The following is a 15,232-nucleotide window of genomic DNA, read 5'->3' as shown; positions in this document are numbered from 1 at the left end:
TATATAAATATAGAAATAATTAATATTTCTATAAATAGTTAAATATTCCCATGTATTTTTTACTTATTTTCACAGCAGTCTTAAACCCAGTTATAAAGAAGAATAAGATGCTGATCTGACCAGGACTGATCCAGTACTTGAACTTGTTTGTAGTTCTTGTCAGTGTGCATGTAACTTCACTTCCACCTGTTTCCTTTAAAGCAGTGCTGTCAGTGCTATGCTGCTGTTTGTTCTGAACTTGAAATGGGAACAAAAAATTTCAGTACTGATCCTGTCTCACATATCTCTCAACTGTAAATCCCAGAAAATATATCTTCCTGGCTTCATTAAGCCAGTGGCAAAAAAGCCTCTTGGCTTTTGTAGGATTGGGATTTCATCTCAGGCTATTTTATCTTTGAATTTTACAAGGTTACTTTCTTTCACAAGCATCTGTGATCAAGCTTGCATGAAGCTGTGCAATGGAGAGTTCTGCACTGCAAATCTATTCTTGATTGTGTAGTATTTAGAATCTAGGGGTGGGCCTTTTTTCCCTGTATTTTTCCATGGATATGAGGATAGTGCATTAGCCCTAGGAGGAACAGTGACCAAAAATCGATAAAGAATCAAGAACATTTTTAAAAGCTCTTAATAGAGAAGCCATAAAAGTGAAAAATATCACCACATGGAACCGTGGGCTCCAGCATCTTACAGTGTACTTTGCTGCATAATAGTGGTGGATAAGCAGGCAAGATGCTGCTGTTGCAGAACTGTAGGAAGACGTTTTTTAGCAGAAGACAACTGATAAAAGAAAATTTTGCATCTGGTATGCTTTGCCCTCTGTAGGGGCTAGCAGCAGCCCCTCTTCAAGCAAGAAGGTAAAGCACAGTTTCTTTCCTATCAAGTTTGTAAGGGCAATGTTTTTTACTGTCTCCATAGTGTCTTTCTGGCAGTATTTTGTTTAAAGCCGTTAGAAAAAGGAAGATGAATATAATTTTTTTTTTCCTTTAAGTAATGCAGAAATATATGGCATCATCCATCAAGATGGACTTACAAAGATCTTAATATTTCTCGCTATTTAATGGATCCAGCTTCTTTATGAGATATTCCACATGTCATAATATACCTCCACAATTGCTTTTGTTTGTGGTTCTCTAAATTAGAAGTTAATGTGGGCAGACAGCTTTCTTTGGCTATTTATTTGAAAGTGTCCAAGCACATAAATTACTTCTTTCAAAGTCAATTGAAGTTTTTGTTTACTAAATTAGCTCCAGATTTTGCTCTTATATTGCTAGTCAAGAAATACTTTTAAATGGACACAGATTTTATTCAATCCCACACCCATTTTGAACATCTTCTGTTGCATTGTGAGTGTTGGGATCTGTGGCCTTGACAGATGCCAAGATAAAAATTGTGTCAATGCACACTTTCCCATTTTCTGTAGAAATCTGTGGAATTAAACACTAAACACTGAATTTGGCTCATTGACTTCCAGGCCTCAGTCATTCTTCTTTTTGCATGTTAATAGCCATAAGGCTTCTTGTGACAGTTTAGCTGTGACACTCATCCAAAATTCATCAAATCCATGCAAGCATTTGCTTTGTTTCAGCAGTAGTGGTGCCCATGATGATCTGTAGCTGTGCTGACAAAGTCTGTTGCATGTGTTGGAATGATTTTTGGATATTCAGGAACTTAATTGCAAGTGATGCAGGGAAGAGTGGGAATGAATTTTTCTGGAGATAGACTTTTTACTTTCTTGACAAAAATTCTGTGCCACCTTCTAGGGGAGCTGGTTACTGCTTGGAAATGATGATTAGCACACAGTAAATTTCATGACACTGCTGAAAATGTTTAGACAAAATGGGAACCAGCTGTTTTGCAACTTCCTTGCTGTTTTACAGTTTGATTTGTCTTGTGGACATTAGTTATTGCATGCTGATGTGTCTTCTATTCTCTGCTGAAACAAAGCTGAAATATTGTGATATGGGAAGCAGAAGAGTTGGATTCTTGTTTTATTTTGAACATTTCATAGTTGTATGTGCTTCTGGAAGAGCTGCTTCTCTGCAGGGTGGCCTTGTGAGGCTTTTGAGATTTCCATCTCTTTGTGGCAGAATACACAAATTAAACAAATCCTTAGGGAGGGTCAGTTTCAACCCTAATAATGAAAGAAGAATCAACCCCATTATATATATAGGAAACAGTGGTCCCATCAGACTAAAAAGAATAAAGTCACTTGAAGAAGACAAATTCAGAGTCCCTCCCTATAACTAAAATACAAGGACACTAAATAATGGCATGTCCTCATGGTAACATATCCTCAGATTTTCTCAGATACTTGTCTAGGGGTTTCTTAAAAAGTTCTTGGGTGCTTGCATGGCTGTTGTGTAAGTAACACCACTGCTCCAGAGCATGGCTGTGTTCCCTAGGGATGTGCTCAGAGAGTTATTTCCAGACAGTAACAAAAAGATTCACTTCTGCTTTCCAGAAAGAATTAGGATGTAGCCTCTTTCACCTTGGTAAACTGAACCAATAGTCACTAGTACAGCCAAGTAAGCAAGTTTCTTTTTACTTCTTTTTTTCCTGATAATTCTATACTTTAAAACTTTACTTTACTTTAAAATGTTACTTTAAAACGAGTTCCAGAAAAAGATGATCAAAATTATTTTGCTAGCATCTGAGGATGTCCTTACATCCAGCCCTGGGACTGGGAGTTGCTGTCTCTTTTGAATACACTAAGCTCAGATAGGTTCTTGGCAAGTTGTGTCAGTACTAAAAATGTCTCTACATCTTCTTAATAATTTTGGTGCATTTAATTCTTGTCTGAGACTCTCATGATTCCTGCCATTGTAGTACCACATGAAATTAATTTCTCTTGGAGTGGAAATGCTGCAATTATCTTTTAAGGTAATTTCTTCACTAAACACCCCAATAGTTCCCCATCTGAACAGCTGGAATTTAAGGAATTGAAAGGTTTCTAAATATTTTGCCAGTGTAGATAAAAATTCAGGTTTCCCTTTGAAAAATCTTGCAAATTCATCAGCAGATGCACCTACATCCATGACAATTGCATGGTTGGATACCTACATTTATTTTTTTCTCTTGGTTTTGTTTTTTGTTATGGTAATTCCTTCATGATGAAAGACAATATTTAAGTGACCAAATGCTAAAAATGTTAAGCATAGTTGAAGCTACAAAATTAGCAGGGAAAACTTAATTTCTCAGAGGTGTTTAGAGTTGAGATTTTGATTAACACCCAATTCTATCAATTATAGGGGGAAAAAAAGAATAATAGGGTATGACCTAACCAAAAGGAAATGAACAAAGATGGCTCCTGCAAATTTTGAGGTTTACAATAGATGAAATGAAGAGCAAGCCTGCAGGTTTTATGTGATTGAATGTACTCCTGTTACTTTTACTCTAGATGAAGCTCTCTAGGGAAGCTGTATTCTGGCACGTCAGATGTAGCATTCTGTCCATAAATTATAGTTGTTCCAGACTGAGGCATTCTTTAAAGAATGTCTTCCTCCAGGTAAAAGAAAAGATGGAGTGGTGGTCACATTGTTTGCATTTCTCTTGGCAACTGGAGCCTCAAAAATGTTCAACATTTGGACTTTGCAGGCTTTGTGCATGTTTTTGTCAGGTTTTCTTGTTTGGTTGGGGGTTTTTTGTTTGGGTTTTTTGCAGGGGAGAGAGAGGCTGGAGGTTTTTTGGTGTGTTTTTGCTTTGATTTTTTTGGAAATGTAAATTCACCAGTCTTAGCTCCTTGGTTTTTGCTAGCCATACTGGAGATAAAAATTCCAACCAGCCTGCCAGGTGAAGTTTTAAATAGTTATGTGGGTTTTGGAGGGAAGAAATACCAAAAAGCCTCCAACATGGCTCTGAAAAGGAGGTAGAATGCTTGGCTCCACTTCTAGTTTTTTACAGCTATTGAGATGCAAAAGGGAGAAATAATTTTCTAATCCTTTTGCAATATTAGTTGTGACTTGAACTCCTAAGAGAACAAGATGCAAAGAATCTGTTTCTTTTGCTGTTTTTGTGGTTTCTGTATCTGTTACTTTATCCTTTCCATAACTTGAGTATTTGTATTGCATCATCACTTTGTGCTGCTAATCACAGCTTTTTAGAAATAAGTATTATATAAGGGGCAGTCATTCAAAAGGCTTCACATTTCTTTGATTTTTTTTGGTCCCTTTTCAAGGCTCTCCCACTGCTTATTTAAACAAAAAGTCCTGTTTGAGTCATTGTCTGAAATAAAAAGAGAATTAATTGCTCAACTCTTGGCATTCTGATACTGAGGAACATAACAGGTGATAACAGCTCCTTCTGAATTCCCTCTTCTGAAAAGACTTGTTGCTGGATAAAAGTTAAGAACAAACCTTGAAATGAAGATGCCATTTTTTTCTGAGTGTCCTGAGGGGAACCCCTGACACGTCTGACATCAAAATCATGTTAGATGCTTTGTGAGTATTGACTTGACCTGTTAAAACATGGCATTACTGTAGAGCTCTATTTTTTGTAGAGCTGCTGTTCCCTGTAGCCTGTAGGGAATGACAAGAAATTTCTGGAAATATTCATTAATAGTTATGAAAGCTGCAAATTTCTGCTGAGTGGAAAGCAGACTGTAAAATTTTGGGAATATCCACCCAGGCACATGGAGCTGTGGCCTAATGAGAGCAGCTTCTCAGAGACTGTATTGCAGGTTGTTTGGAATGAGCACTTGACTTTCTGGTTCTTGTTTTCAAGAAAAATCACAGATTTTATTTTTTTTTTTTTGAAAACTCTTTTTGTTGTCATACTGGACTTGGAAGGTAGAGCACAACCATGGCTGTGCCTAGTGGGCACTTGCACAACTCGTGGATGGAAATTGTTAGCAAGTAATGAGAACCTTCTGGAAAAGAACAATGTTTAAAGACTAGGAAATTTACCTTTAAGCAGCGGGTTTTATTTTTGTTTGGATCCTTTCTCCAGCTTCCTATATCTGTGATGCCAAATGCTGAGTTACAAATAGCCAGTTGGTTTTGCAGATGAAGCCGGGTCTGTAATTCCCTTTTCAAGGTGCTGAGGAGATTGTGGAAGGGGGACTTCAGAGCTGTTGGAGGCAGGTGAACAGAGACTTGGAGAATTCTGAGTTTAAGGTAGATTTTTGGGAGAGGCCAACGTGAGGGGGAAGACATGGAACAGAACCTGGGAGAAGCCTGTCCCAATGTGAGGAGGGACAAACCCAGCCAAACCCAATCCAAGGGCCAGGAGTGCTGGAAGCACTGAGTGCCTGAGTCTGAGCTGGCTCTTCAGAGGAGTCTGGTTTTCCCCAATCCACCTTGCCCTCTTGGGATTGCATCTGGATATGATACCAGGTAGCAAAAGTTTTTCATGGGGTACTTTTTAAAGGGGGGAAAAAAACAAAAAGAGAAACAGGAACCTGTTTCAGAAATACGTCAATCACCTCTGCAATGGGAGGCACATTTGAAATGTACTGGTGGGATAGTTCTGTAATAAAAACAGGTGGTTTTCTAAAAGGATAACTTTATCTGTTTATCATCTGCTGCCTAATTTAGGGAGAGTAGCTGTGGGTTTTGGTGTAGCACACCACAAATTTAGACCTGATACTTATCAAGCCATGAGGCTATCTTTAATCATTTATGTATTTTTAGTTGGTTGATGTACACCACTGAATTATTCACAAGAGTGACTGTGATACTGATGTTCCATGTAGGAGCCAAAATAGAGTTTGTAAAAAGAAGAAAGCTAGCATTTTCTAGAATGAGTGAAGAAGTGGGTTTTTTTGTGTTTTTTTTTCTTTTTGTATGAGGGAGGGAAGATCATAACAAGATTATTTGTAATTGAAACAGAATCCATCTCTCATCTTTTATGATCCTCTTTCAGATACAGGTCAGTGTGAAAAAATCCCAAACAACTCTATCATATCTTCTGAGAATAAAAAACTGGACTACTTGTGGGTCTTGTGGTGTGAATTTTTACAGAGGATTATACTTTATTTGTTACAAAAGGCATACTTTTGTCTCATGCCATACTAATAGTATGCTTCACATAGTTGTTTTAAGTCAAAGGTTTCACTCATTCTCTGCTTGATTATTTTGAAGACAAAAAATTAAAACTACATTTTAAATATGAAGTGTGCCAAAATCAAGTGTTCCTTTTTTATTTTTGACAACATACCATTGTTTACTGTGATGATACTCCAATTATTTTGGGAAGGAGTGTTCTATACATTGGCTTGTGCTTTTCAGACAAATATGACCCTGATATATTCAGTCCCTGACCATGTGTTGGATGAAGTAGGCAATATGAGCCTAAAAGAAAGATTAGGGATGTGCACATATCAGAAAATATGCTCATTGGAGAAATTATTCTGTATTGTTAGAATTCTGTTTTTATAAAAGCTTCTTTTTCCTCCTTTTGTGTTTTAGATATTGATGAGTGTGAAAACGACTTCTACAATGGGGGCTGTGTCCACGAGTGTATCAACATTCCAGGCAACTACAGGTGTACCTGCTATGATGGATTCATGTTAGCCCACGATGGCCACAACTGTCTTGGTAAGTAGTGAATACTGGCAAGAAACTTTCATTTCATCACGTGGCAAGAAGGCCTGATCTGTTTTCTGCATTTTCTCATCTAGCATGTCTTCAGTAAAGACTAGACACAATGAATACATTCAAAGCTGTGTGTTGGCCCCAGTGTGGTTTGGGTCAGACCCTTACAGCTGCCACTCAATCTCGACAGGCTCCAAGCAGCATGCCCATGTTTAATATTGCTGAGGAAAACCCTGACCCCAAAGCCTGTGCTGGATGCTTGGGCTTCTTCTTTAAGAAAAGTAATCTGTTAAATATAGTGAGATATATTTTGTCTGTTTCTTCCAACTTTTGTTGATGCCTTGAGGAGCTGGAACAGAGGCTACACACAGAGTTAAGGAGAATAAAATGGGTATTTATTGTGAGGCCTACAAAAACCACACCCCAGCAATACAAGTGCCACAGGTGGCCCCTGCCTGGATGGCTCCAAGATGGAAGGAAAGGAGGGGTTGGTCACAAAATCTCACACATTTATAGGTTCTGGTTTATTTGCATGAACCCGCCCTCCACCTTTCCACGTAGTTTGTGCTTAGGGCCTGAAGTTTGGAGAAACTGTCCTTGAGTTCTTAACTAGAATAGGACTGTTTTGTCTTCATCACCCGAGCACATCAGAAAAGCACATCCAAGGAGAACAGGAAAACTTAAAACTAAAGGCATCATTGTAATCCCAGTCCATTTTGTTATGGATTTTTTTCACACCAGTTACCTGGAAGTGAACCTACATTGCTATGTCCATTTTCCCATAGCTGCTTACTTGGTCATTTTTTTTTTAATTTCTGGTGCTTAGAGACTGTTTCTCACTATTCCCAATATAAATGCAATGACCATGTTTTGGTACAGTCCTAAGTTAATTTCAAAGTGATGTTTATAAAACAGTGTGTAAAAAGGATATTTTTTTCTGTGTCAGCAGCAGCTCTACTTTAGTAAAAACTCTGAGATATTTGCAATGAAATTCAAGAAATGAGGCAGTGGACCAGAAATACTGAAGTCCAGTATCACCAGTCTGCGCTAACTGAAGCTGTGAAAGAATTAGGATTTTAGGACAAGGATTTGGTTAGCCTTCCAGTACATGTATTTTGTACTGCATTTATTTTCAGACAGTAATATTTGTTCAGATGGATTATATATCCTGGCTATTGACAGGGATTTGACTCAAACTTCCAAATTTAATTTGTTATAGAACAGACTAAAATAGATTTATTTGCCTCAGCCTGAGGTAGTCAAATGATTAATGGTGCAAGAGGTGTTTCTTAGACAAAGAGCAGCTAAACATTAATTTTAAAAATAAAGAAAAACTCAATTTATTCTAATATTCATAAATTCTTACTAAAACAGGCCACAAACATAATAAAATAGTTCAAGTATTTGGAATTCAAATAACTGTGCATATGTGTTATTTCAAACAGCTTGCTAGTTTCAGCTTTGTCCAAAAAACTCCCATTATAGTGGGGGAAAAAAACCCTTTTGAACCGTGAACAGAAAAAGGAGTGACCTGATCAAGGATGAGCCATTAAGGAGAGCTGTGGGATTTTTTTGGACCTGCTGTGTTAACTGCTCTCTGGTCATGAAAAGAGGAGGCTAAATCTACAGAGAAAGTCACACTTCTAATGATATTTTCATTTATTTCTATTGAGCCACTTGATTTTTTTTTGGTGGATTTTTTTTGTTTTTTTAAGTTAAAAAAAAGGCCAACAATAATGCAAACAGGTGACTACAGTGAGAGTCATAGCAAAGATCTCCCTTTCTCCCAGTGTACAACCTTAGGACACTGAAAGAGGTCACAATTATCTTTCTAATTTTGATGCCATAGGCTGGGGAGGTTGTGTTTGCAACTAATGAATGGTCTTTACCAGCTCTTAGTAAAATATCTGGTTTTACTTACTGGCACTGAAAAGGGAATCAAGAGACATTCCCTCCTCCTTCCTTGCTTCTTTGAAATTTGAAGGAGTTTACTGAGGGCCAACATGTCTGGTTGTAAGGTTTTAGACTGAAGATTTTAATAAGATTTTAATTGTGACAGTGACCATGCTAGACTTGCTATGGCTGCTTGTTGTGTGCTGACTCAGATTTGGAACACCATTGCTAGAAAAGAGACCACTTTTTTTTTTTTTTTCTGGATGGCATTTTTCTGGCATTATTTGCACCCCACCTAGTTGCTGGCATTATCAGCTGGTCTGACTGTTGTGATAGCCTGGTTTTTCCCATTAGTAGAGTATCAGTTTTTGGAAAGGGGGCATTCTAATCCCTTCCCTTCTTGACCACCTTTATTTCCCCTCTCTTCTGCCTCCAGAAATATGTAAATGCAGTAAGAGGTTGCAGTGAGGTCTCAAATATAAACCAAATCCTGTATTTGCACATACAAATTTAAATTAGGATTTCTATAACATTTTGGAAATTGGTTTGCTTATTCCAAAGATTTTTTTTCACCACGATGACATTAAGCATTGAAAGGAATTAAAGTTTTGGCGAGTCCACTGGTTTCCATCTGTTCTTGCTTTTTGAGAAATCACTTGTTTTTCATGGATTTTATGGAGACAAAGGATGTGTCACAAGATGACTAACAATGGTTTTCACCTTGCAATGAATTCTTGTAATGAAAAAGATTGCATCAGAATTTCTGCATATCTTGTTTGACATCAGGATTTCTATGTATCTTGCTTGACTGAGGAATGTGCAAAATCTTAAGCCATCTCTTCTTGGATTTACATTCCTTTGGAAATCTTCACTGAATGTCTGTCTAGTAACCTCAGTACAGCAATATGATTAAAATCTTCTTTATAAATAGAAAACTTGGACTCTTCAATTACAGCAGATGATGTGAACAATTTAAGTGCTTTTTCCTGAGTCCTTCCTTCCTTCCTTCCTTCCTTCCTTCCTTCCTTCCTTCCTTCCTTCCTTCCTTCCTTCCTTCCTTCCTTCCTTCCTTCCTTCCTTCCTTCCTTCCTTCCTTCCTTCCTTCCTTCCTTCCTTCCTTCCTTCCTTCCTTCCTTCCTTCCTTCCTTCCTTCCTTCCTTCCTTCCTTCCTTCCTTCCTTCCTTCCTTCCTTCCTTCCTTCCTTCCTTCCTTCCTTCCTTCCTTCCTTCCTTCCTTCCTTCCTTCCTTCCTTCCTTCCTTCCTTCCTTCCTTCCTTCCTTCCTTCCTTCCTTCCTTCCTTCCTTCCTTCCTTCCTTCCCGATATCCTTCCTTCCCGATATCCTTCCTTCCCGATATCCTTCTTGACCTTCTTGATATCCATGTCTAGCTAAAAATTATTTTTGCACTTCCCTTTAATAGCAGTAGTTTTTTCTCAAAAATTGCTCTAAATTCTGCTCAGTGGATTCAAGACTAGTATTTGGGCTCATACAGTAGGTTTGAAATATGTTTTCCCTTCTTGTACATGAAATACAAATCTGGGGTGTTTTATAATGCTTATTTATTTCTTCTGATATGAATACCAATAGCTATGACCTGCTTTCATCTCTCCTTTTTGTCTGTTGGTTGGGGTTTTTTGTCATAGTTTCTTTCTCCTTAGATCTGATTTGTGATAGTCACTCTTTAAACAGGGAATAAACATTGCTTTTTTTTATAAACAATTCTTGGTCCCAGGCTGCACACGTTCTAACTCTTCCTTTTTCTAAAGATTAGGTTCTATGAATTCCTCTGCTTTTTAGTAAGCATACTAAAGATGATTGAAAGCTCTTCTTAGAAAGTATAATAAAAGATGCAAAGCAGCATGGACAAAAAAATGTATTCAGAGGCATACTTACTTTATTTATAGGTTTTTCTGTGGTCTTAATTGCTGTAGGAACATGCATTAATACCTTGTAAATAGTAACAAATTTGTCCTCAGAAAGTCCTGTAAGGAAAGGAAATATAATTTTCATTGTTTTATAGATTAATAACCAGATTAAGTTACCTCTCAGTCTTCACACAAGGCATCTCGATGTCTACACCATAGGCAGGAATAGAATCCTTACCCTTCTGCATCTCTGCTTTTATTTCAAATACTCTGTTTAGCTTTGGCTTCTCTTACAGAAAAATAGCAATTACTAAGTTTGGACATCTGTAATATGATATCTCAGTCGATCCTTTCGTATGTCAGACCTCCTGAATATAACTATAAAAGTGGGTTTTGATGATTCAATATAGTTTATGGTTCTTCAGCAGTTAATTCTTTGTCTGATTGAGAAGCATCCTGGGAAGCAGAGGGAGATTCTGGTCAGAAGTCAGGACAGAAATGCATTTCCTAGCGTGCCTGGTAGGTTCCATGGAGCTCTCTGCAGGAGCTGAGCAGACATAAGCACAGGTCAGCTGTGAATTGAATAGTGAAGTCCTGGCTGTGTCCACAACCTTGAAGGTGTGCTTGGGGCAGAAGGCCTGATTTCCCAGCCTGAGTAATGGAAATGAGCTTTTTATTTGTCTGTTCTCAGATGGTATTTTGCATCTCTTGACAAAGTGGCTAAGTCACTTGGAAGCCTGTGGGGAAGGAGAGGTGGCACTTTCCCCAGAGCACCTGAACCTGCTCCAGGGGTGGCATTGATTTGCCAGCTGTGGTAGGTGGAGCAAAGCAGCAATTCCAGCCGGGCACCTGGGAGCCTGCAGCTAAAGAAGAAACTTCTGAGACAAACCAGGAGCTGATGAGGCACAGACCTTGAGATGGCTGTTATAAAATAGAGCTTGGGATATCAAATCAGTATAAAAGTTCATGTTTGAAGTCACACACTTTCATTTTTTTTAAGGTCTGAGGGTAAGATCCAAGCCCAAGTGCCTGTCTTGAAGTGCTCCTTTAAAATCTCTTGGCTTATTTTAAGAGAGAAGAAGTTTAACCCTGGCATGAAGGCTTAATTCCTGGCTGGGTGGTAGTAATCTGCAATCTAAGATGAAAGAAACTAACATTAGTATATGCATAGAATCATCTAGGTTGGAAAAGCCCTCCAAGATCGAGTCCAACTTCTAAATGTATGTATCACATCATTCAATCATTTTTCAGTAAATTTTCCAGTGCTCTATGTCTTTCTGGTTTTATATTTTTTTCCAAAATAAACCCAAACCATTAGAAATTAAAATCTACCTGTTCCTACCCAGCTGTTCAAACATACACACTGGGACTTGGGATTGTGGCCTCATCTGACTGTCAATCTGAAGTGGGAGGAGAGTTGCAAATGTGTGAGAAATCATTCCTAAAGCTGACAGATGTATCTTGTCCAGAAGTATCACATAACTCAGGATTGCATAATCACTGGTGTGATTAAAGAGACCAATGTCTTCCTTTTAATTTAGCTGTATTTTTCTTCTTCTCCTGACAGCTGTACACAATTGTTGCTTGCTTAAACTCCAAGCAAATGCTGGTATTCCTGATGTTTATTTTTCTTTATGTTTCCCAACAGTTCAAATAGATTTTTTTTTCATATGAACATTTTTAATATAAAACTAAACAGCTTTTGCAAAGTTGTTTTTGGTTTCATAAAAACAAATATTTTAAAGAGGAGCTGAAAAATGGTTCATTTCCTTGGCCATCTTCTAGTTTTCCTTGCCCTTCTTTCATAGTTCCAGAAGACTGTTAGGTGAGCTGACAGTTGTGTTGTCCTTCTCTAGCACATTAGCAGGGTCTCTAATAATATTAGCAGTCATAAACTCTCTTACAAATTTTCCTGGTTAGTAATTCCAAGCTCCTTGGCAGATGGAGGAGGGTTGAATATACTCTATAGCCTTCTTTTGATAACTCTTCATTTCTATTAAAACAAATGTAAAATTATGGTATTTTTCTCAAGAAGGTTAATAATCTAAATCTTGAAGTTCTTACTCATTTGACACGTGGTTTATGCCTTAAGAGAAGCAGGCCAGACCCCAAATCAGGTTTCAGTAGTTGAGTAGCAAGGAGCTGTTCTAACTGTGAGGAGTCCAGGCCACAAGATGAGAATGGGAATTTATAAAATACATACTTATAGACAAGATGAGAGCTGTTGAAATGCAAGGTTTAACAACACATTTATCTCCATGTTTTAAACCCTTGTGAGCTCTGCCTTTCTGCAAAAGATGACAGATGGTGATCAGGTCCTTGGGGTGTACTGAGAGCCTTGAGATGAGGGGAGCTTCTGGTACTTAGGAACCTTCCCAAGACAAGCAGCAGTGAGCACATTCACACAAATCCAGGCTACAAATTGCACAGCAGACTGCCTTGTAGTGACAAATGTGTTCCTGCAGAATGAAAAACTTGAAAGCATTTTTTGAAGTTCTTTGGTTTTCAGATGCAAGCCTAAGTGACAAAGAAATTTGTTTCCTGATATACTTCTTCAGCAAACTGATTTTTACCATATTCCTGGTTTCAGATATTTTACCAGTCTTGTTTGGTCTGTACAATAGATTAATAAGAACAGCTGTGATTCATCACAGCAATTTTAAGTATCCAGTCTTCATGGTACAGTAGCATGAATCAGATTTTAGAACATGTATTGCTATTCTGCAGTTAGTGCTGATTGATGACTAGGTGCTGAGGAAATATGGATAGCTAGGATGTAAATGTTCTAGAGACAATTCTCTATTAGATGTTTACATGCAACTTCTGTATACATGTGTTTACTTCTGTTACTTGGCTGCCAGCATCCTGTGGAAGTCTCCACGGTGCCAAGTGGTAGCAGGCAGTCAGAAAACTAAATTAAATCTCTCTTTCAAGATGGGATTATAATATCTTAGTTCTGATGATCTTCCAACATCCAGTAAAAATGTGGAATTCTCTTTGTGATTAATGGAAAGATCTTTGGTATCCAGCCCTCTCTGAAGCTGGGATCTCAACACTGCTTTCCTTATCTTGCTTTTTGTATTTCTGTATAAAGTTTCCCCCTTTAAATGTTTGGTCACCTCACATTAATCTTTGGAGTTCAAATGGGATATAACTTTCTTTACATGTTAATTTGCCATATGTTTGCTTTCTTAAGCCAATGTGATCTGAGAAGTACCAAAACAAGTGAGAGTATAAATCAGCATAGACCAAAGTTTTCTGTTAGGTATGGGGAAATAATCAAAAGTGTAGAATAAATCTTGGTGGCTGTCAGCTATGAAGTTAGATTCTCAGACCATCATAATAAATTAGGAAACTGGGAGCTGTGTGACAGCAGCATCAATCTCAGTCTCTTGTTTCTGCAAGTCTTCTTGTTGTCTGAGCCTTTTTCTTTTTTTTTTTTCCAAATACTTACTCCCTGGAGGAGGTAATCAATCACAGCAAAGATTTCTCTACATGGAACATTCAGGAAAGTAAAGAATAAGCAGCTTAGAGTGTGAAGCTAATATGTATAAGTTATATCCCATATGGATGCTCTTAGTCTGATATGGCTGTAGAGAGTGTCTTGGTTCAACAAGCTCAGAGATACTGCATGCTTACTGCTTTACCTGGTTTGTGTTAGTTTTGTGTCTTTTGTCAATTCATCTTAACTTTCTCATAATAGCAAATTTCTGAGACAGTGTGGCCTATATTGATGTATACCTTAAGGGAAAAACTATAAAATACTATGCTATACTATAAAATTGAATTTATCAAAGCTTTGGGAGCTGCATCATGTTCAGCACTTACTTAAACGAAGGGAGAATGTGTGCTCACCTGAAGGTGCAGGATTCCAGCCTATAATGGGTGTGTCAGGTGTGTTATGGCATTCAAGCCCTCCCTAATGGAACGGTGCCTTTTTCACTCCTAGAAATGACATATTTCCAATTGAAACACTGAATTCATCATCAAAGTCATCTGATCCCTGATTTCAAAGAGAGTCACTGTCGAGCTATGCTTAGAATGCAGTCAGTTCTTGGCAGTGTTGATTTATGATAAACATTATGATTTATACAGTCAAGAAACAGCCATCACAAAGAATATCTGCTACATAGTTGCTGACTGTATTAGAAAATGAGACCTAACTCTTTTCCAGTAGGAATGAGCTCTAGATGAAAGGTTGGTAGTGAATTTCTTGTTAAGTAGATTTTAGGGTCTCAGATTTCCATAGTGCCCTGCCTTTGCTGTCTAATACTTTCCATGAATTTCTGTATCTTTACATTATTCTTTGGACTTCAGTGGGCAGTGTGCAAAACTTGAAAGTATGGATCAAAACCAAGATAGAGGCTTGTTTTTACTGCATTCATTACCTTCTGCAGACTTCAATTCAGTTCCTTTTCAAGCATCTCCAAATAGTCCCTGTTTCTTAGTGGAGCTGGATCAGAGCATAAGACAGTTTTGCATAAAAGAGGAGCAAGAAGGAACATGGAGTAGTTGATGACAGCATGTTTTAATGGGGCTTTTTTGATGACTGTAGCTAACATCAAAATAATAATAATTACTCATTAAAAAGTCACTGGACATACTTTTATAAGAATGATTGCTTAGAGAATTTGCAACATTTGGGATTAAAGCAAAATTTATGATTAAGAGCCTTATGAGATATGGAAAGAAATTATTAGAAGCAATTCACTCAAGTCTTCGAAAAGGACAAGAAAGAAGACCCAGGAAAGTAGAGGTCAGTCAGCCTCACCATCCCTGGAAAGGTGATAGAGCAGCTCATCCTAGATCCACATCTCTGAGCATGTGGAGGAAAAGAATCATAAAATCACTGAATGGTTTGAGTTGGAAGGGACCTTAAAGATCATCCAGTTCCACCCCCTGCCATGGGCAGGGACACCTTCCACTATCCCAGCTTGCTCAGAGC

General features: G+C 37.9%; 1 protein-coding gene across 3 annotated transcripts in view; it reads left to right on the top strand.

The window, feature by feature from the left end:
- Positions 1–15,232, top strand: part of SCUBE1 (signal peptide, CUB domain and EGF like domain containing 1) — a 190,390-nt gene that overhangs the window by 24,067 nt on the left and 151,091 nt on the right. For all 3 annotated transcript variants that reach the window (XM_088164796.1, XM_014881079.2, XM_014881070.2), the window contains exon 3: positions 6,405–6,533. In XM_088164796.1, the coding sequence (XP_088020922.1) occupies positions 6,405–6,533 (129 nt within the window). The remainder of the gene's footprint in view (positions 1–6,404; positions 6,534–15,232) is intronic.

The sequence above is a fragment of the Sturnus vulgaris genome, chromosome 5, assembly GCF_052056855.1.
Source record: "Sturnus vulgaris isolate bStuVul1 chromosome 5, bStuVul1.hap1, whole genome shotgun sequence".
Taxonomy (NCBI): domain Eukaryota; kingdom Metazoa; phylum Chordata; class Aves; order Passeriformes; family Sturnidae; genus Sturnus; species Sturnus vulgaris.
Note: the sequence above shows the minus strand (reverse complement) of the source record. Positions and strands in the feature narration are given on the sequence as shown.